This window comes from Canis lupus, chromosome 16 (genome assembly GCF_003254725.2).
Source record: "Canis lupus dingo isolate Sandy chromosome 16, ASM325472v2, whole genome shotgun sequence".
Lineage (NCBI taxonomy): Eukaryota > Metazoa > Chordata > Mammalia > Carnivora > Canidae > Canis > Canis lupus.
Window position 1 is genome coordinate 10,763,953 of NC_064258.1, and position 21,334 is coordinate 10,785,286.

Here is a 21,334-nt window from a genome sequence, read left to right on the forward strand (position 1 = left end):
CCCAAGGGGCTGGAGAGCACCACGGGAAGCTCCTCGAACCCTGAACCGTGGGGGTTTGATGGAGGCTTCCGCATGGAGGCAGGATCCTGAAGCAAATCTGCACCTCGTCTCCCTTCCAGGGAAGAGGGGGTTGAGGCTGAGTACTCCAGGCTCCTAATCGTGCCTTGATCTTTCCGGCGACCCTGGTCCCTCCTGGGGCCATCCTGGAGCCCACCCAGAGTCACTCATTAGAACGGAAGACACACCCTTCACCCGGGAAATTCCAAGAGATTTAGGAACTCTGTGTCTGGGATGGGATCAAAGACTGGATGTTAGAACAAAACATGCTCCCAGGGCTCTTGTCGAGGGGGAAATTCCAAGGGTTCCAGGAGCTCCGTGTCGGGAATGAGGATGGAGGCTCATGTATGCACTTTCTGTTATTTCAGGGGTGGGACCCAGGGAGGCGGGCTCCAGCGCAGACCTCTCAGCTCTGGGCTTTCTAGAAGTGGGGAGGATTATGTAACCAACTGTTGGTTGTTCTCTCTGGGAGATTGGATATGTTCAATACAACTTAACCTCAATCGCTTTGTTATTTAGCCTCTTTTCTGATTTTTCAATGATGAGCACACACCACTGGCACAATGAGTGGAGTGTTTAATAGGCCCACAGCCAGCAGCTCTGAGTCTTTCAGCAGGTGGGGTGCAGGGGTGGGTTGGCAGTGGGGCAGGCAGGGCGCTGGCCACTCTGACTCCACAGTCCCCACCCCTGTTCCTGAGGACCCAGGCTGGCAGGACTGCACACCCAACAGCACAGGCCAGCCTGGCACAGGCAGTGGGCCACCCCCAGTCCCCCAAACACTCATTTTGGGGAAGTGGTGTCTCAAGGAGGGGGTGCAAAACATCTGAGCCTTTCATCAAACCTGAGTGGGGTAGAGTCACTTTTCTGCATACTCTCCCTGGGTGCGTCTGACCTTCCCCTCACACATCAGTCACCCCCCAAATCCACACTGCCCGGTTCATGCCCCTGGGTTCAGAAACGTGTGACCAGCCATCTGCAGGGCACGCCCTCACCCTGGCTTACCCGTGTACTCCCCTGTAGATACTCTTCTGCGGGCCCCTCTCAGGCCCCCTCCTGCCTGTTACAGCCAGTGCCCTCACTGGCCCCTCCCTCCCCATCTGTGGAGCCCAGATTTGGCAGGCATCACCCTAGTATCGTCCGCAGCCTGGCACCCCTGCACCGCACAGTCCATTTACTCCCCATGACTCCACTCAGCTGCATGAAGCTCCTCTGCCCATGGGATGGGCCCCCAGGCCTCATGCTGCCCTTAAGCCCCGTCCACGCTGTACCCGTCCTCCTGGAATCCTCTGGGCTGCCCCTCACCAGCAGGGCCTTCTGGACCTTGGCAAGTGTGTGCCTCTCCCGGGACACCGTCCCTTTCCCACAGTGACTTGTCTGGTGCGGCCCACTCGTTCCTTCCTCCAGAAGGCAACCACGCTCTGGCTGCCCTCCTGCATGCCCTTGCTGTGCTGGGCTGGAGCGTCCCTCTCCTCTGCTGGGGAGCCTCCTCCTCCTGTGGGCTCGGGGTGCCAATGCCCATCATGCAGCCGGTCTATGAGTGCTTTTTGACTGAGCAAGTCATCCTGGCACCAAATGCACGCAACCTGCCTCCCACTGCCCCTGGCAAGCGCTTCTTGCCAGGAAATGCGCCTTTGCCTGTGGTGAGCCCGTGTGGCCTGGGGCTGGCCTGGCTGGGCCTACACGTCCCCACAGGAGTCCCTGAGGGCCGGCCTTGGATACACGTGGGGTGATGGTCCCCCCCAGACCTCCAAGTGTTTGGGGTTCTAGACACTGCATCTGACTATTCTTCGGGGACAGTGTTTATACACAGGACTATGTGCAGGTGATTTAGGAGGGGAGGGTCCAGAGTCTACAGAGGGTGAAGGGCGCCTGCATGGTGCTGCAGGTAGGGACACCTGTTGCAAGGGCCCCCAGCACAGAAGCAGGAGAGGAGGGGAGGAGCCAGCCCAGAGGTCTGGGTGACCCTAACCCTCACTGAGAGGAGGCCACAAAAGGAGCCGTGGTGGCCCTGGGCAGTCTGGGGGGCTGGTCAGAGTGCTGGGTGCCTGTGCGGCTGCCTGGGGCTAATGATGGAGACACACGAGCATGGACCACATCTTTGAGAAGCTCGGCCATTAGGAGGAGGGGAGAGAGACTGCAAGCACCTGCAGATTCTAGCCCTGAGGACCCAGGACACCAGGACAGCCCTGGGGGCATTCCAGAACCCTCTCTGGTGGCAAAAGCTGTGGAGCTGGAGTGCACACCTGCTGGGCCCCACCCCCCTTCTCCATTGGAGCTGATTGCTGGGTCTTGTCTCCACAGGCTGGGCCTCTGGCCCGGGTCTGCGATCAGACGTGTGGGGAGGCAAATACATTACCCCCGCGCAGATTGTAACGTTGCTAATGTCACGGATGGTTTCTTGTTCTGACACTTTCCAGGGGTTTCAGCTTTGACACCCTCCTCCAACAGATGCTGCATCTCTTTTTTATACCTCCCTAAGACTTTATTTATTTATTTATTTATTTATTTATTTATTTATTTATTTTAATTTTTATTTATTTATGATAGGCACACAGTGAGAGAGAGAGAGGCAGAGACACAGGCAGAGGGAGAAGCAGGCTCCATGCACCAGGAGCCTGACGTGGGATTTGATCCTGGGTCTCCAGGATCACGCCCTGGGCCAAAGGCAGGCGCCAAACCGCTGCGCCACCCAGGGATCCCTTATTTATTTATTTTTAAGATTTTATTTATTTGTTCATGACAGAGAGAGAGAGAGAGAGAGAGAGAGAGAGAGAGGCAGAGACACAGGCAGAGGGAGAAGCAGGCTCCACGCAGAGAGCCCGATGTGGGACTCGATCCCGGGACTCCAGGATCACGCCCTGGGCCGAAGGGATCCCCTATACCTTCCTCAGAGTTTAGTAATCTCGCCAGACTCAGATGAGAATATTGTCTGTCGCAGACTAATTATTCCTCAGCATCTATTATCTCCTCCTTGTTCAGTAACAGAACTCCTGAGATTTGGCTGGCACGAGGCCTTCAGAAAGAGGCTGCACTTCTCAGCTTCCCTTGTAGCTGTGGATGGCCCGGGACTGAGCTCTGGCCAAGGCCAATGGAATCAACTTGGAGCTTCGTGTGAGCTTCTAGAAAGTGTTCTTAAAGGAGGACATTATGCTCTGTTATTCCTTTCCTCTTTTCTGCTGGCTGGGATGATGGAATGATGGCTGGATCTTAAGCAGCTATTTCATACCAAGAGATGGAAGCTGAACGTTGAGAACAGGGGAATAACAAGATGAAACGAGCCGGAATCTCTGGTGGTTGTGAGGCTGCTACACCAGCTGTGGACTGCCTGCTTCTGACTTTTGGTTACACGAGAGAAAAAATTTCTATCTTATGTTAACCATTGTTACATTGGGCTTTTCCATCACTCACTGCTAACTCTTAACTGAAAAGCCATTTCGGGTAAGAGGAAGTTGTAGGTCATGAGTCGGCGATTGTCAATCAACTGGGACACAGGACCCTCTGTGGTCTCTGAAACTATTCAAACCTAAGTATTAGACTGGATTTTTTTAAAAAGGTTTTATTTATTTATTCATGAGACACACAGAGAAAGGCAGAGATACAGGCAGAGGGAGAAGCAGGTATCTTTTAGGTAGATTTTACATTTTGGACACTGTATCTTTTTCCAGAGATGATGTTGCTAAGTCTGGCAGGGACAGCGGTGCCAGACCCACTCAGAGGCCAAGCCTCTCAGTGACGTGGGTCTCAGCTGTCAGCACCTCCACGTGAGTGTTGCCCATCAGTGCTCTGTTATGCTTGGTTGGGGTTTGTCATAAGGCAAAGCTATTGCCTTCTGGGAGAGGAAGGGGGTCTTGCTAATCTTCTCACGGAGCCCACAGACGACCTAGGTCAGTTAGCTTGAGCCCAGTGCCAGCACCGACCGCACTCCTGTCCTCACTCGGGCTCACAAGGCCCTAGGGAAGCTCAGACATTTAAGAGATGTTTCCTCGGGGCCCTCCACACAGGGAGGGTGCAGGAGTGAATGTGACCCAGTGGGAGAACATACCGTTCGAGGAACGTGACAGCCCTCGCTGAGTGACTGAGCACCTGGCTCAGCAGGTGGAAATGCTCACGGGCCCGCCAGCTCTGAGCCCGGCTTGGCTGGCCTCACCGGACAGGTCCTCAGCCTGCCCCACGCTCTGTTCTCCAGCAAGCTGGCCCAGGTCTGCCCTCAGGGTTCTGGAAGGTGGGGAGGGGGAGGGGTGCTGCAAGCGCTTCTTCAGGATGTCCTCGAACCAGATGTGTTTGAACCAGGTCTGTTCCTGTCCCACTGGCTGAGCAGCCAGGTGGCCAAGCCTGTGGTCAAAGGAGGAGGGCCCTATGATGACACAGCACGGGGCCACTCACTGGAGCCATCAATGGGGTCAGGGTAGCCCTGGGGGTCAAGGTGTCAGATGCAAAGCAGGGATGTGGGCAAGCTGAGTCCTATGAGGGGCAGTGGGGGAGCCTCAGAGAGGAAGGGCCCTTGGGTAAAGGACCAAAAGTAGTGATGTCTGCAGAGGGAATGGCAAAGTCGTCGCCAAGACAGGCCATGCCCACCATGCTGGTGGCAGTCTCTCCTGCTACAATAGGGAAGGTGTTGTATTTGCCTGGGTGGACCAGGGGAGGATTCCTCAGGGACTAATACCTTGCTCCCTGGGGATGGGCTGGGCAAGCCGGATTTGTCCCCCGCGCCAGGGCTACAGAGAGCCTCAGCGTGGCCACAGCCACAGGGCGGGAATGTGTGTTGGGTGGGGGCGGGCACTGGGGCATGTGCTCTTTGTGCGGCTGGCCACCCATCACCGAGAAGACGATGCGGGGCCTGCTGCACCCTCGGGTCCTCTTGCGGTGCCTGGGGATGGGGCCCGGTGCAGCCCTGCGTGGTATGGCTGTGGCTGGCTGGAAGAAGGGGTAGGCCACAGTCCTGGGAGCCACAGTCCAAGCCTCCCCCGGGAAACAGGGTGAGCTGAAGTTCCGGGCTGTGGGGCGGCCTGGGTGGACGGGGAAGGCAGGGCTGCACAGGGGAGCGGAGACCCTGTCCCACCAGGTGTCTGTGGGAGGGCCGGTCAACACTGGCCGCTGCAGAGGGAGCACTGGGCAGGGTTCCCCAGAGGGTAGCGTATGTGTATAAATACACATACATGAGTGTATATAATAGGTGTGTATAGAGAGAGCGTGCAGGAGGGAGACGGAGGTCGATGGATTGTGCAGGTTCAGCTCATGCGGTTACGGAAGCCAAGGAGTCTCACCCTGTGTGCACTCAGCTAGCTGAGGCCCAGGGCAGCGGGGCCTGTGGTTCAGTCCAAGCCCAAAGGCCTGAGAACCTGGGCAGCTGATGTCAGGGGACAGGGCAACAGGGGACAACCATCTCAGCTCAGGCAGACTGGGGTCACCTGCATCGTGGGAACCGTCTGCTTTGCCCGTGCACTGATTCGGCTCAGGGGACGCCTGGTGGACACATGGCACAGACACACCCAGAAGCTTTACCAGCTCCGCTGGCATCCCCAGCCCAGTCGGGGACACGCAAGCTTAGCGAGCACAGCGGGCTTCTGTTCTTTGCAGCCGGATGATTCCGAGTGACAGTGCTCAGTGGCTTCCCAGCACTGCCTGCACCAGGAGGTGTCAAATCCTGGAGAATTTTATATAGGAAAAGTAGTACTTAGCATATTTCAATTTGCATTTTCCTGATTTTTAACGAGGTCAACGGTTTGTGTGTATTTACTGGCAACTTATGTTTCTACTTTTGTAAATTGCCGGTTATGTCTCATCACTCACGTTAAAAATGGGAACAGGGCGCCTGCAGGGCTCAGTGCAGTAAGCATCTGCTTAGGTTGTGATCCCCGGGGTCCTGGGATCGAGTTCCACATCAGGCTCCCCGCTCAGGGGGAAGGGAGCCTGCTTCTCCCTTTCCTTGTGTCCCTCCATCCTGCTCGTGTGTGCTCTCTCACTCAAAGAAATAAATAAAACCTTTAAAAAATAATATAAGTTGAAATTAAAAATGGAAACAAAGTCAGATGGGTTTAAAAGTGTCTTTTATCAGGGGATCCCTGGATGGCTTGGCCCAGGGCGTGATCCCGGAGACCTGGGATTGAATCCTGCATGGGGCTTCCTGCGTGGAGCCTGCTTCTCCCTCTGCCTGTGTCTCTGCGTCTCCCTCTCTATGTCTCTCACGAATAAATAAATAAAATCTGCAAAAAAAAAAAAAAAAAAGCATCTTTTATCAAAGACGCTGTTTCTCAAGCACAGCTTTCTAGATCCATCTGAAGAAGTCCTTGTGCCCCTGTGACCCCATTGTTGGAGGGAGACACTGAGGCTGGGGGGGAGACAGTCCGGGGCCACTGTAGGTCTCCACATTGCTCCCTCTGTGTGTGGGGGGTCTGGGTCCTTCCCCAGTGTTTCACTTGCCTTTTAATTTCACCTTCAGGGGCAGCCCTGGTGGCTCAGTGGTTTAGCACTGCCTGCAGCCCAGGGCATGATCCTGGAAACCTGGGATCGAGTCCCACGTCAGGCTCCCTGCATGGAGCCTGCTTCTCCCTCTGCCTGTGTCTCTGCCTCTCTCTCTCTCTCTCTCTGCATTTCTGTGAATAAATAAATAAAATCTTTAAAAAAAAATTTTCACCTTCAGGATGCTTGGAACAGAAAGCCAACTCTTTTACCCAGCCCAGGTTCTTGATGCTTCTGTAGCTTCTGCGGGGAGACTTCTCCTGGGGGACACGGGCTCAGGCTCCTGTTCTCCGGGAACACTGTGGTGGCTCCTCTTCCAGCATCCACTTCAATCCATGGGGAGTTAATGTGGGTGAAGACGAGCACCACCACCAACATTCTTTTCCCCCACCAGACACCATGTGGAAGCTTTCCCCTCTGACGGACAGACGTGACCCTGGCGGCTGTCACACTGCGCTGCCACATGCGGCTGTCCCCGTCTGTGGGCCCGGTCCCCCCAGGGCTCTGGAAGCCTGCCTCCCCCCACCCCCGCCCGGCTAGCCAAAAGCACCCCCGCAGCTGCGGTGACCCCCGCCTCCCCAGGGCCTGGGCCCTGCGGTGAGTGGAAGGAAGCCCAGTGAACTCTGCTCGCTCAGCAGTGTAGGCCTGGTGAGCTGGGCGGGGACCCGGGCTCTGGAAAATCACATGTGGTTTTCAAGTTGTCAGAAACCAAGGAAATTATTCTGCCAGTTGTGTGGACGACTAGACGCTGTCTGGGAGACCCCAGGTCCTGTGGTTCTGGGTACCCCCCTTCTCGTGGGCCCGAGCAGCTTGGCCCCCCGGGAAGGTCCAGCCTGCGGGCAAGGGGGCACATCTAGGGGCCTCTCCTGAGAGGGAGGTGCAGAGGATGGGATGGGTCCAGGGCTGGTGCCCTGCTGCCTGGACACAGGACCCAGAACTGCAGCAGAGAGGGGTGGGCACCCAACCCCAGGGCCTGCCGTCCAGAGCCTGGACTCCCCGGGCCGTCCAGTGGGACTACCACACGCATGCAGGCAGGCTGGGCAGTGGAGGAAGGGCCTCCAGAAGGCCCCGCTCGGCCATCGGCTTCCCCAGTGGCTCAGCTTTCGGACTGGAGCTGCTTCCTCTGGGCCTCCCAGCTTCCACCACCTACTCCTGCTCGCCCATGTCCTGTGGCTGCCTCAGCTAGACCTCGGGGACGCTGTGCTGGTGCCGGGTGAATGTCTCACCTGTGCCCAGGCTGAGGCCCCAGGGTGTCTCTTGGTGACACGTGGGCCCCAACAAGACAAGCGCCAGAGGCTGTCGGGCCCAGATGGAAAGAGCATTCAGCCTGGCCTGGACTGTCCCCATCGGTGATAGGCTGTGACCTGAACACATCACTTCTTCCGGAATGGCTGTTTTGTCACTTAGAAACGGGGAGAGATGGTGGGCCTGCTGGACCAGGACTCATCACTGCCCCACCTGCCCTCCACATGCCTGACCTGAGATGTGAGCACCGACAGGGCAGTCCCAGCCTGGAGGGCTTCAGTCTCCTGCACTGAGGCCCCCCTGCCTTTTCTCCCACGGGCCACTGCTCTACATCCCAGCGATTCCTTGCCCTCTGTCCCTGGACGCTCCAGTCACTGACTTGTTGGTCCCTCCAGCCTGTCTTCAGAGGAAGGCCACCCCTGTGCCCGCTGGGTCTCTGGGCCACTCCCCCAGGAGCCAGTCCAGCACACACACTCCAGAAGCAGGCGCAGTTGTGTGGGGGCCCAAAGGTGAGGGGGCTGGCCCCAGGGGCGGGGACTGTGGGCTGCAGACCAGGAGGTGGAGGGCAATGGGACTGTGGGCTCCACAGCCACTGCAACGTGGGGCCAGGCAGTCTCCCGCTGGGCTGGCTGGCTGGCTGGCTGGCCTGGGGACATCTTTTGGCCCAGAGCTCAGCTCTTCCCCAGAAGGACCAATGGGGGCCCCTTCTCTGCCCCCCAAACCTCCCAACCCCCACCTCAGGGACCCACCAGCACTCTTGAGATGTGGGATCAATGCTTACGGGTGACCACATTTGGAAAGCAGGAACCCCGAGGTCTGGCAGATGAAGGAACAGGCCAAGGTCACCTGGGGTCCCCCAGAAGTGGGAGTGACCCTCACACTTCCCAAGGCCCCCGCCAGTGCTGCCTCCTAACTGAGCAGCAAAGACAGTTGTTGACCCTACTCCTCAGGCACACCCCAGCGGGAGCCCCTTCTCTCTCCTCCATGGCCCTCAAACGTGTGCTCTGGCCTGCGAGCTACACAGGACGGGCCTCGTCCTGCCCGGGTGGGAGTGCTGGCAGGCCCGCGTCCATGGGCTCCATTGGCCTAGCCCTCACGTGGCTGCTGGAGAGCTCCAGGGAGCCTCTTGGCCCACGGGGTCCTCCGAGAATGCTCCTCCCTCCCTCCAGAAGCAGCTAGAGTAGGCCTACCGGGCTGAGATGCCACTGTCCCTCCCTCCGGCAAGCCTTGTCCTGCTGTGGCCCCTTGAGCAGACCCTCCTTGGGAGTGAGGGGGAGGCCCAGGCTCCTCTCAGGAAGCTAGAGGTGGGAGTGCAGAGGCCAGAGTGTCCAGCAGACCCCCACTGGCTCACAGGAGCCTGTGGACATGGGTACAGATGTCCCACCCGGTGCCAGGAGGCACTGAGGGTGAGCAGAAGGGTGAGCGGCAGCCACAGGAGGCCACGAGCCTGCCACTCCCCTGGACCTGCTCACTGCCCTTGGGGACTTTGGGATTAACAGCCATGCTCCTCAGCAGAAAGGGATCCCCTGACAGGCCCTGTGGCTACCTCCGTGGGCCCAGCTCTAGGGACTTCCAGCATTTGAGTCTTAAAGTTAAGTGGAGCCCCAGCCCCACCCGGGCAGCGGGGGGTACTGGCCCGCATGGATGGCAGTCACTCCTCCCCTGCACCTGCCCAAACCTTCGGGGGCAGAGGGCCCCCAACTCCCTGCCCCCATCCCCTGCCCAGCTCCCCACGAGGCTTTTGCTCATGTTCCTGGTGGTGACTCACTGTGGCTGAGGAAAAGCTTCTTTCTATTCCTTTCTAGTTTTTTTTTTATGGTTTCTATTTTCCCTGGCAGAGGATGGTGGGCGCAAATCTGATCCATGTGTGAGCCAGCTGAACTCAGGAGCGTTCCCAGGGAAGTGACGTTCCACAGCCGCCCCCGACCCTGGCCTTGAGAAGCCCTGCTTGACACACTCAACTGGGGACAACAGAGCAAATTCCAAGACAAAGTTTCAAGCTTGATGACTCAGAGGCCTACAGAGGACATTTACGGGTAAGAGCTTGCTTCATCTCTGCTACCAGGACCAGCCTGGGGACACATGACATGGCAAGTGTACAGCGGGAGGCAGCCTGGCAGGGGGCAGGCAGGGGCCGGTGCTTGAGAGCTCAGGGGTGTGGCCTTGGTCTGGGGTGGGGTGGAGGTGACAGGAGCCTGGAGCATGTGCTGACACATGTTCTGGCCTCCATCTTCACCCCGAGGCTGGGGAGCAGTGGGTCCCTTGCTCCCCTCAGGTGGCCAGCGGGGCAGAGCTGGGACTGCACCCCACGCACCTGCTCTTGACAGTCCCACGGCCCTTTTAGGCACGAATAAGGCGAGCCAGTGAGAAGCGAAGGAAAAGCCTTGCACAGAAGAGGTGCAGAGTCTCCGTGGGTCATGCTCCTGGTCCCGGGGCTGGGTGCTCCCTCAGGCTGGGGCTGCATGCAGGGGCCCAGGGGCTCCCTGACCTTTCCAAGGTCCAAACTCCGCCTGTCGATCATCCCAGGGGCTCCTGGGTTTTCCCAGCTACCTCCCAGGGCCAAACCCTCACGGCTGATCCTGGCTGGGGGCTGACCACACGGGCTGGAGCCATGCAATCCAACGTGCGCCTTTCCCTGCTTGCCTATTCCTTCTGCTCTGGGAGCTCTGGCCTCAGGTGTGAGATGCGCTCGGGGCCAGCCGACATCTGTCGGCTCTTGTGGCAGATGACATCTGTGGACACACCAGGCTCTTGTGTCCCGAGGCAGACATCACCAATCTGGGGTTCTCTGATCCAGGCGGGCACCATACCGTATTACTGATTGATCCTGAGATCCTCCTACTACCTGATATACGTGCCCCCGGTCCATGCGGTGGCTGGAGCTACTGGAAACGGTCTCTCAAAATCTCTGGTAAGAGGAACGAGAGAAGTGGCAGTTTGTCCTTATTGGGATCTGAGCCGCTGGGGAAGCATTGTCTCCCGGGAGTGAGGCAATGTCCATGGCAGAAAACAGGAGAAGAAACTGTAGGGGAGGGACCTCGCCCCAGACACTACTGCCTCTTGCCTCCCGTGGGCCACTGTTCCCCTGGCACATCCCTGCACACTGTGCTGCGGGGTGAAGGGACATACCTCTCTCCCCAGGTGGCCAAACATGTGCAGGGTGGGCAAGAACCCCAGAACTTGTATGGGAATCACTGTGTGAGTGCTGAGTCCCCCTCCTGTGAATCATACACACAATTAAATAAAATTCAAAAGGAATCTCATCCCTCCCTGCTCCCTCTCTGCGCCCTCCCAGACCTGCCCCTGTGTGTGGGGACCTGGGGGAGGGGGCCTTACAGGAGACTCCTGGCCCCAGCAGGGCAGCTGGCCTGCCGAGGAGTGGGGGACAGTTCTGTACCTGCCTGGCAGTGGAGAGAGCTCCCCCGTATTGTGCCTCCCCCCCCCCCACCACACACACACCGGGAACGGCACTGGGACCATGGACCTGGGAAATTGGTTGGACTTCCGAAGGAAAGCTGGTGACAGTTGTCAGAGCAGGCCAGCCCAAGCCTCCAGAGTGAGATAAGGATGGGCTGGCCAGGAGCCCTCGCGGCGCCCCCGCCCCCGCCCCCCGCCCCCCGCCAGCCAGACGGGGAGGGTCTCGGAGGCTGGAGGCCACAGCTGGGCTCCCGTCCGTCCCTCGACGGTCTCCTCTCCTCGGTGGCATCTCCTCCAGGCGCCGCAGAACCGGCGGGGGCGGGGGGCGGCATGGCACCCCTGGGACCTGCCCCCCGGGAGCCCCCAGCCCTTCCGACCCCCACCCCCACCCCCAGGCCTGGGTCCTGGGCGCAGGCCTCAGGCGGGGGACACGGGCCCGTTGCCGCTGCGGAAAGTGCCAAGCGCGCGGCGCCCGGACCGCTCCCCCCGCCCCCGCAGCCCCTCCGTCCACGCCCGGCTCCTCCCCCTCCTCCTCCTCCTCCTCCTCCTCCTCCTCCCCTCGGGGTGGGGGCAGCCCGCTCCGGAAGCCCCGGCGCCCCCGCCCCGGCCGCCACTGGAGCTTTGGGGAGGCGGTCCGCGAGGGAGCGCGCCACGCGGGGCCGAGCGCCCGGCCGCCTGCAGCGCCTCGGAGGCCCCCGCCGCCCCGGAGCCACTGCCCGGCCCGGATCGTCCCGCCGGCTTCACGCCGAGCCCTGCCGGACCCCGGACCCCTGCCTCTGCCCCTGCCTCCCCGGGCCCCCGCCCCCTGCCACCCCGGAGCCCTGGCCATGGCGGCGGCCCGCGGGGCGCCCCTGCTGGGCTGCCTCCTGGCGCTGCTGGCGCTGTGCCCCGGGGGGCGCCCGCAGACGGTGCTGACCGACGACGAGATCGAGGAGTTCCTCGAGGGCTTCCTGTCCGAGCTGGAGTCCGAGACCCGAGAGGACGACCTGGAGGCGCCGCCGCCACCCCCCGAGCCCACCCTGCGCGACCGCAAAGCCCAGACGGGGGGCAAGCCCGGGGCGCGCCCCGGGGGGGCCAGAGAGGGTAAGATCCCCAGGGGCCTGCCCAGGGGTGGCCCGCCACCCAGCGATGGGGGACCTGGGGTGCTTCGCATCGCAGGTGACAGTGGCAGGCCCTGGCAGGGGCTTGGCTGCTGTCCAGTCTGCCCAGCGTGAGGAACGGCTCTGGAAGGCACCAGAGAGCCCAGATGTCTGGCGGGACCCTGTGCCAGGCCCAGGTCAGGTCTGGCTGGCCGCCCTCTGAGCACCGAGGCGCATCCAGCAGCTCTGCTGCCCCAAGGCTTGGGTCCTCCAGGTCCCTCACCCCCAGCCCCCAGAACCACTAGCCCTGAGCCAAGCAGGGACTTGTTGCCCCCTCCCCAGGTCTGTACTGTGAACCGCCCTCACGTCCTCGGGGGTCTGTCTGTGGCACGCCCTGGCTGTGCCGGCGCCACCACCAGAGCCCCAGGCGCAGGCCTTCCTTGGGAGGGCTCCCCGGCACCCTCCTGCCTGGCCTCCAATTCTGAGAGTGTAGAGGCAGGGGAGGGGGCTGCGGGGCAGTGAGCAGACTGGTTCTGTGGCGGTGTGGATCAAGTGTGGCCGTGCATCCCAGCGCCGCCCACCCAGGATCTCTTACATAATCAATAGTCAATAAATCTCAGCTGTTTATTGTGACTTTCTGGAGGGGCCAAGGATACTGTTGGTCTCTCTCTCCCCGGAGACTCCAAAGCACCATCTATCATTCCTGAGGTCAGCAGCCCCTCCCCTGCGTCCTTTTCTAGATCTTTCCTGGCTCCTTCTCCACCCCTTGGGGGGGCGGGTCCTAGGACCCAACATGGCCTCCCCCCACCCCCCCACCCCCCCCGCCCCCAGCCCCCACCTCTACTTCCTATTCCAGGGTTAGGATCCTGGCCTCCTGGATGCTGCTGTGGCAGTCCTGTGTCTCCCAGCCAGGGCCAGCCGGCCACGCGCATTCTGTAAATGTTTCTGTGCTCAGGCCTATGGCCACCACCACCCCCATCAGCTTCTCTGCGCACTTGCTCAGGGGCCTTGGGGCTCCCTGGCCTGCCCCATGCCCCATTCCTGCTTCCTCCCCCCAGACTCTGAGAGGTGAGCAGCTGCAGGGCCTGCCTTTCCCCCAGTCTTCCGTGTGCCCCCAGGACCCTGCATTCCTTATAGCTTCCAATCTACCCTGAGCCCTTTACTTTTTACTTCTCAAAACAGGCATGAGAGGCCTCAGACCCAGGCCCTTTACTTTGTGCTCTGGTTGGCAGGGAGGAGACCTCCTTCCCCTTTAGACTGCCCCCCCCCCCAACCCCAGGCCTGGATGGCATCGTTGCCTCTGCCCCTTCTGAACTCAGCATGGTGTCATGCTCCCTGATGAGCTGAGCGGGCAGGTGGGGAAGAAGAGGGTGATGAGGGGCCTCTGTTGCATGTTGGCAAGTGGGAGGGTGAGGGCCTGCTCCCTGGGCCAAGATGGGTTGGCGGTAGAGACTTGCAGACAGAAAGCCTGGGTTCCAATCCCACTTGCCACGAGGGCAAGTGACTTAACCTTTCGGTTTCCCAATCCAAGACACACAGGACCACCAAGAACCCCTGTGCCCACATCATGGATGCCTGGGGGTGGCTACGTGAGCCATAGCATGAGGGCCTCGCTGGTTTGACCTAAATCTGCATTTTTGACAGCACCTCTGGAAAAGGTCAAAGACAAAGGGAAGAAAGGGAAGAAGGATAAAGCCCCCAAAGCGACCAAGAAGCCCCTGGAGGGGTCCCCCAAGCCATCCAAAAAGCCCAAGGAGAAGCCACCCAAGGCCACCAAAAAGCCCAAAGAGAAGCCACCCAAGGCCACCAAGAAGCCCAAAGAGAAGCCACCCAAGGCCACCAAGAAGCCCAAAGAGAAGCCACCCAAGGCCACCAAGAAGCCCAAGGAGAAGCCGCCCACGCTGACCCCCTCAGAAGCCCCGTGGTGGCCGCTGCCCGTGCCTCCCAGCCCTGGCCCCGAGGAGCTGCCCCAGGAGGGAGGTGTGTGCAGGCTCTCCTGGGGTTATGGGCTCTGACCCACCAGGCTCCTAGGAGGGAGAGGAGGTCCCTGGGTCTCTGCTCTCTGCACAGATCTTGAAGGCCACTCAGACGGAGTGGGCTCTGGAGCCTCCTGGTTGCTGTCATGAATGTAGCAATCTGTTTGGAACTCCCTCAGCGCTGCCTGGGATGGGGGTGGGTGGGCCTGGCAGCCTTGTGGATGGGGTTTGTCCTCTTGTGTCTTGTGATCTGTCCCCTGGCCCCACCCACAGCCATCCTCCTGTGTGTTGTTCGGCCCTGAGCCTTTGGGGTGCCCTCCTTCTGGGGCAGCTTGTCCCCCAGCCTCCCAAACAGCAGGGCCTGGGCTCCCCAGAATGCCCTCCGGCTCTCTGGCCCCAGGGGATGCCATTGGGGTGCTGAAGGCCAGAGGGGTCCAGGCCTCCTGGGAGTGAGCTCCGACTTCGGGAGCTGTCGGGAGGGCCTTGGTCTTGGTCTTGTGGGGGCTCCAGGTGCAACCAGTGGTCAAGGGGGTGGGGGGGCTACGGGGGGGCTTCCCATCCACCTGCTTGTGGGGTTTGCATTGCAGGCAGGGCCCCCTCAAATCCTTGGCTGGGTCCAGGAGGAGAAACTGATGTGGAGCGCCAGGCTGGTGAGTGGGAGATCTCCCCTTGGCTGTGGGGTACCAGCCGCCTGCGTGGGCTTGGCTTCCAGGGTGGGCCTGGGTAGGGCATCAGAGTCTTCAACAAGGCAGCCACGGCACTTCCCCCAGAGCCTGAGGAGGAGACCGAGCCCCCCACCCTGGACTACAATGACCAGATCGAGAGGGAGGACTACGAGGATTGTGAGTAGGCCCCCACTGGCCCGGCCCACCCGTGCACCTGGAGGCCCTGCCCACCCTCAGCCCCACCACCCTCTGGCGGGGGGCCTCAGACCGGCTTAGAGTCCCCCCTCCCCCTCAGTTGAGTACATCCGGCGCCAGAAGCAGCCCCGGCCGTCCCCCAGCAGGAGGAGGCCTGAGCGGCTCTGGCCAGAGCGCCCTGAGGAGAAGGCTGAGCTGCCTGGGCCTGGGCTGGAGGCCCCAGAAGAAAGGATTGGTAGGATGGGAACTGGGAACGGGGGTGGGGGTGGGGTGTGGGGGGGTGGTGCCAGGCGCGGGGCTCTGCTCCACCCCTGCCTCTCCCCCCCCTACAGAACCGCCTCTTAAGCCACTGCCGCCCCCCCCACCTCCTGACTACGGGGATGGCTACTTGATCCCCCACTACGATGACAGTGAGTGCCCAGGCCGGGCCACCCCCGCCGCCCCCTGGGCCCGCAGGGCCCACAGCCCCGGTCTGTTTTCCGCCCTCAGCCGGTCCCCTCCCAGCTCCCTCCCCAGCCCCGGTGCTGTGCTCCCCTTCTGCTGGGCCCTCAGCGCGCAGGACGCGGCTCCTTCTGGGCAGCCACCTCCCTCTTCCTCTGGGCCTTCCGGGCCCCCAGGTTCCAGTCAAGCCCTCCCACTGACCCTTGGGCCCCGCCCAGCCCTCATTCCAGACCACCCCTCCTGGCCACAGGTGTCAGGTGTCACTCAAGGTGTGTCCTCTGTGTGCCCCGCCCCCTGCCCACCTCAGTTTACCTTTCTCCAGGCCACGCCCTCCTGGGCCAGGCTGGTCATTTCCTGGGGTCCTGCTCATCCCATCTGCGCCTAGGTGGCCTCCCCTCCAGGAGACCCTTCCTCCTCATCCCTGCCTACCTGGATCCTTCACGGCCCACCCTGATGCCCTGAGCCCATCTTCTCATCTTGCTCTCCCTCCTGCCCAGTCTCTGGCTCAACAGAGGGGGCCTGGAGGGCAGCATCTGGCCCATCTCAGCAGGGCTCTCCCCCCCTACAGTGGACTATTACTTCGGGCCTCCCAGACCCAAGAAACCCCACACGGACCTGGAGACAGATGAAGAGAAGGAGGAGCTGAGTGAGTGGAATCCAAGCTATTCCCACCCCCAGCCTGAGCCCCCTGGAAGCCCAACCCCAGACCTGCCCCCAACACCCTGCCCCCGCGGGCCCCTGTGCAGGCCTGACCCCGTCCCCTGCCCTCTGAGGCCTAGGACTAAGATGACAGGCCTCTGCTACCTTCCACTGTTCAGAGAAACCCAAAAAGGAGGGCCGCAAGGAGGAGGAGACAGATGACAAGTGGACGGTGGAGAAAGGCAAGGACCACAAAGGTGTGTTTTTTTTTTGGGGGGGGGTGCTGGACCCACACAGCCGGGGTTCCTGTGGGAGAGCATTTGATTTCTGAGGCTCCAGGACGCTCTGTGACACTTCCTTCCTTTGTCATCTCCAGGGCCCCGGAAGGGTGAGGACCTGGAGGAGGAGTGGGCTCCCACTGAGAGAGTCAGTGAGTGAAGGGCTGGGGGAGGGGGCGGTGCTGGGGGCCTCAGTGGCTGGGGAGTGTGGGGGCCTGGGGTGTGGGGGTGGCTGGGGCCCATGCAGTGGCAGCAGGATAAGGGTGCTGGGCAAATAACCCAAAACTACATGTGGGTCCCAAACCCAGAATTCCTGAGGATTTTCCAGGCCTCCAGAACCCTTTTCTGCTCTTAAATTCTTGGGACCCAGAAGGGATGGTCCTGGGTCCTGGAGTCGCTCTGCCCTGGAGTTAACCCCTGGGCAGAAGTCACCGCACAAGGCAGGTGTGTAGAAGGCCCTGATGCGATGGTGTCTGTGAGCAGCATAGCTCTGGGGTGGCCGTGCCCTGTGGCTTCACGTGAGCCGCGTGGCCCTTTGAAGCTGGTCTTGTCCTCCCATTCTCCAGATGAGGGAGCAGAAGCACCTGCTGGGGTGGAGCTGCCCTGACCAGCGCCCCCTGATGGAAGGGGAGTGGGCTATGGGCCTCATTCTGGATTTCGTGGCGGGGAGGGACAGAGCCAGTGGGCCACCAGCCTTGGGTGCTGTGTCCCTAGAGTGTCCCCCCATCGGGATGGAGTCCCACCGTATCGAGGACAACCAGATCCGGGCCTCCTCCATGCTGCGCCACGGCCTGGGGGCACAGCGAGGCCGGCTCAACATGCAGGTGGGTGCTGGGACGGGCCTACCTTGCAGCCGGGCGGGGGTTCCTCCCCTGCTCATTTGCCCCGCTGCCCCCAACAGGCCGGCGCCACCGAGGACGACTATTATGATGGGGCGTGGTGCGCCGAGGATGACTCTCAGACCCAGTGGATCGAGGTCGACACCAGAAGGACCACCAAGTTCACAGGCGTCATCACCCAGGGCCGTGACTCCAGCATCCAGTACGTTAGCCGGGCACTTTGCGAGGGGTGGACGGCTCCAGGCGTAGCATTGCATCCCATTTAGGACACTCCACCCCCAGTCCTCGTGGATGAGCCAATCACCCATCCGTGGACCGTAGTGGGTGTGGAGGCCCCTCCTGATGCCTGGGGCGAGCACCACACACCCCAGGCAGCTCTTGGGTGCTTGGGTGCGGGAGAGCCTGGGGTAGGGAGAGCAGCCTTGCCCTGACCGCCATCTGCTCCCCAGTGATGACTTCGTGACCTCCTTCTTCGTGGGCTTCAGCAACGACAGCCAGACGTGGACGATGTACACCAACGGCTACGAGGAAATGGTGGGCCCCGGAGCGTTCAGCTCTGCCCCCAGCGTCTGGGCTGAGGGTGGGCTCCTGGCTGGGCCGGGGCACTGCTCTGAGGCGGGCCTCTCCCCAGACCTTCCATGGCAATGTGGACAAGGACACGCCCGTGCTGAGCGAGCTCCCAGAGCCGGTGGTGGCCCGCTTCATCCGTGTCTACCCACTCACCTGGAACGGCAGCCTGTGCATGCGCCTGGAGGTGCTGGGGTGCCCCGTGTCCCGTGAGTGCAGGGAGCTGGTGGGGGCTCAGAGGGATGGCTGGGGTGGCCCGGGGCGGCAGCAGGTGGCCAGCTCGGGACCCTGCCCACCCGCCTTCTGCAGCTGTCCACAGCTACTATGCACAGAATGAGGTGGTGACCACTGACAACCTAGACTTCCGGCACCACAGCTATAAGGACATGCGCCAGGTAGGGTGCTTGTATCTGGGCTGCGGGGTGCCATCCAGCAGCGGGGCTCAGGGCTAACGGGGGAGCTCATGTTCAGTGCTCCTGAGCGCCATTCCCATCGCAGACATGGCTAGCGCTCACCTCTGGAAGGGGAAACCCTTAGGGCCTCTTCCTTGGTGGTAGGACCTGAGCGGGGCTGGGGTTGCCTGAAGGGGCCTCTCCTGCTGCTGAGGCCTCCCCCACAGAACAGACCAGGATGCTGGGACATGCCCGACTGCCTCTGTGGGCGACAGGCAGCAGGCTAACTCCGTGTCCTCTCCCGAGCCCAGCTGATGAAAGTGGTGAACGAGGAGTGCCCCACTATCACCCGTACGTACAGCTTAGGAAAGAGCTCGCGTGGACTCAAGATCTATGCCATGGAGATCTCGGACAACCCCGGGGATCATGAGCTGGGTGAGGGCCCCACAGCCCCCTGGAGGCCCTGGCACTGTGGTCTCTGGAGCTTCTCTGGTGGGGGGGGCGGGGTTCCCAGTCTGCTTTATTGGGCCCAACAAGCCTCAGCTGCCCCCCATCCCCCTGGATGTGAGCCAGGACGGTCCTCCCGCAGATCCCCAGGGGATGCCTGGGGCTGGGTGGCTGCTGAGGCTCCTGCCCTTGCAGGGGAACCTGAATTCCGATACACGGCTGGGATCCACGGCAACGAGGTGCTGGGCAGAGAGCTGCTGCTGCTCCTCATGCAGTACCTGTGCCGCGAGTACCGGGATGGGAATCCCCGTGTGCGTAGCCTGGTGCAGGACACACGCATCCACCTGGTGCCCTCACTGAACCCCGATGGCTACGAGGTGGCAGCGCAGATGGTGGGTGGGGGAGTGGAGGGGTGGGAGGGTGGAAGCTGGGCTGGTGGGTAGGGGTGGCAAGGCCGGGTGGGAGTGGGGAGCAGGGCCGGCCAGCCTGGGGGCAGGCTGACACCAACCCCACTGGTTCCTCCAGGGCTCCGAGTTTGGGAACTGGGCATTGGGGCTGTGGACCGAAGAGGGTTTTGACATCTATGAAGACTTCCCAGATCTCAACTCCGTGCTCTGGGGAGCAGAGGAGAGGAAATGGGTCCCCTACAGGGTCCCCAACAATAACCTGCCCATTCCTGAACGTTACCTCTCCCCAGACGCCACGGTGAGGCCTCAGCCCAGCTAGCAGGCCTGGGGGGCAGCCCTGACCCTGGGGTCCTGAGCTCTGGACCACCTGGGGTGGGCTGGAGGTTGACCGAGGGTAGGCGCCGAGCCTGCAGAGGCTTGGGGCATGAGTCGTGGGGTGGGGCTTCTGTAAGGGGGGTGATGGAGGCTGCAGCTCAGACCTCACCTAGTGGCCACCCCCAGGTATCCACGGAGGTCCGGGCCATCATTGCTTGGATGGAGAAGAACCCCTTCGTGCTGGGGGCAAACCTGAATGGTGGCGAACGGCTGGTGTCCTACCCCTACGACATGGCCCGAACGCCCACCCAGGAGCAGCTGCTGGCCGCGGCCATGGCAGCTGCCCGGGGAGAAGACGAGGACGAGGTGTCTGAGGCCCAGGAGACCCCAGACCACGCCATCTTCCGCTGGCTGGCCATCTCCTTCGCCTCTGCCCACCTAACCATGACAGAGCCCTACCGGGGAGGGTGCCAAGCGCAGGACTACACCAGTGGCATGGGGATTGTGAACGGGGCCAAGTGGAACCCCCGGTCTGGGAGTGAGTCTGCCGGGGAAGGGCGGTCAGGGCATGCGGTGGGCCTGCCGGCGGGGCACACAGTGACTGCAGTTCCCTGTCGCCTGTGCAGCCATCAATGACTTCAGTTACCTGCACACCAACTGCCTGGAGCTGTCCATCTACCTGGGCTGTGACAAGTTCCCTCATGAGAGCGAGCTGCCCCGCGAGTGGGAGAACAGCAAGGAGGCTCTGCTCACCTTCATGGAGCAGGTGGGGTGAGCGGGGTGCGCGGGGGCCTGGGGGGGAGGCATGGGGCCCAGGCAGCCGAGGACGTGCTGCCTTGCCCTCCTGCAGGTTCACCGCGGCATCAAGGGGGTGGTGACAGACGAGCAGGGCATCCCCATCGCCAATGCCACCATCTCCGTGAGTGGCATTAACCACGGCGTGAAGACAGGTACCTGGGTGCCCGGCTTTCCCGGGGGGAGGGGGGCCCTGATCTCGGTGCCCCGCCCTGCGCAAGGTGGGTAGCTCGGGCAGCAGACCCGGCCTCCCCCTGCAGCGAGCGGCGGGGACTACTGGCGCATCCTGAACCCGGGTGAGTACCGCGTGACGGCGCACGCAGAGGGCTACACCCCAAGCGCCAAGACCTGCAACGTGGACTACGACATCGGGGCCACGCAGTGCAACTTCATCCTGGCCCGCTCCAACTGGAAGCGCATCCGGGAGATCATGGCCATGAACGGGAACCGGCCCATCCCGCACATCGATCCATCGCGCCCCATGACCCCCCAGCAGCGGCGCATGCAGCGGCGCCGCCTACAGTACCGGCTGCGCATGCGCGAGCAGATGCGGCTCAGGCGCCTCAACGCGACCGCGACCCCCGCGCTCCCCACGGCGCCCCCCGGCCCCACTCTCCCCACGTCCCCCTCCCCCTCCCCCGCCGCCACCCCCACCCCCACCCCCAGCCTGGGGCCCTGGCACTTTGCGCCCGAGGCCACCGAGGCCACCGAGGCCACCCCGGCGGGCTGGGAGGAGTCGGAGACGGAGACCTACACGGAGGTGGTGACGGAGTTTGGGACAGAAATGGGGCCGGAGGAGGAGGAGGAAGAGGACGAGGAGGGAGTGGTCATGGGCCCGGATTTCCCTTTCACCACGGTCGAGACCTACACAGTGAACTTTGGGGACTTCTGAGCACACGTCCGCCCACCCCCGCGCCAGCTCAGTGCCCTCTGTGCGGCCGGGCCAGGAGGGGCGCCCGGGAGCCAGGGCGTGCAGGCGAGCTCTGCGGGCGCCGCGGGCCTGGGCCTGAGCAGCGGACAGGACGGCGCGGCCGCGCAGACTCCTCAGCGGAGCCGCCAGATACACCAATAAAGCAAGCTCTTGGCAGATGTGTCGCTGAGCCCTTGGGGAGGGGAGGGGA

At 61.8% G+C, this 21,334-nt stretch overlaps 1 protein-coding gene and 2 long non-coding RNA genes across 4 annotated transcripts; 2 read left to right on the forward strand and 1 right to left on the reverse strand.

Moving 5' to 3' along the window:
- Window positions 1-6,093: 6,093 nt before the first annotated feature.
- On the reverse strand, window positions 6,094-11,020 carry LOC118350890 (uncharacterized). Of its 2 annotated transcripts, XR_007402765.1 has the most exons (4): window positions 10,891-11,020; window positions 9,530-10,669; window positions 6,692-6,842; window positions 6,094-6,260 (listed from the first exon to the last, which is right to left on the reverse strand). It is a non-coding gene; the product is annotated as an uncharacterized LOC118350890 (long non-coding RNA). The 2 variants fall into 2 exon arrangements; XR_007402766.1 differs by lacking the exons at window positions 9,530-10,669; window positions 10,891-11,020 and adding an exon at window positions 7,743-9,522.
- Window positions 9,675-11,038, forward strand: LOC125752675 (uncharacterized). The gene is made up of 4 exons (XR_007402764.1): window positions 9,675-9,797; window positions 10,106-10,158; window positions 10,559-10,672; window positions 10,903-11,038. It is a non-coding gene; the product is annotated as an uncharacterized LOC125752675 (long non-coding RNA).
- A 952-nt stretch (window positions 11,039-11,990) lies between these two features.
- AEBP1 (AE binding protein 1) lies at window positions 11,991-21,300 on the forward strand. The gene is made up of 21 exons (XM_025433474.1): window positions 11,991-12,261; window positions 13,902-14,237; window positions 14,821-14,883; window positions 15,004-15,075; window positions 15,194-15,328; window positions 15,426-15,503; window positions 16,103-16,180; window positions 16,353-16,430; window positions 16,550-16,603; window positions 17,166-17,275; window positions 17,353-17,492; window positions 17,740-17,824; window positions 17,922-18,066; window positions 18,167-18,252; window positions 18,561-18,684; window positions 18,892-19,088; window positions 19,222-19,401; window positions 19,605-19,956; window positions 20,045-20,184; window positions 20,269-20,368; window positions 20,474-21,300. Exons 1-21 carry the CDS (start codon window positions 12,006-12,008, stop codon window positions 21,103-21,105), a joined length of 3,441 nt encoding a protein of 1,146 aa, XP_025289259.1. The 5' UTR covers window positions 11,991-12,005; the 3' UTR covers window positions 21,106-21,300.
- The last annotated feature ends 34 nt before the right edge of the window (window positions 21,301-21,334 follow it).

What these genes read in the sequence shown, in the direction of transcription:
- AEBP1 (XM_025433474.1), top strand. Translation starts at nt 12,006, where the DNA reads ATGGCGGCGGCCCGCGGGGCGCCCCTGCTGGGCTGCCTCCTGGCGCTG. An exon ending in GAGGGAGGACTACGAGGATT is followed by an intron (nt 15,076 to 15,193) that starts GTGAGTAGGCCC and finishes CCTCCCCCTCAG; the next exon opens with TTGAGTACATCCGGCGCCAG. An exon ending in GCTGGGGTGCCCCGTGTCCC is followed by an intron (nt 18,067 to 18,166) that starts GTGAGTGCAGGG and finishes CGCCTTCTGCAG; the next exon opens with CTGTCCACAGCTACTATGCA.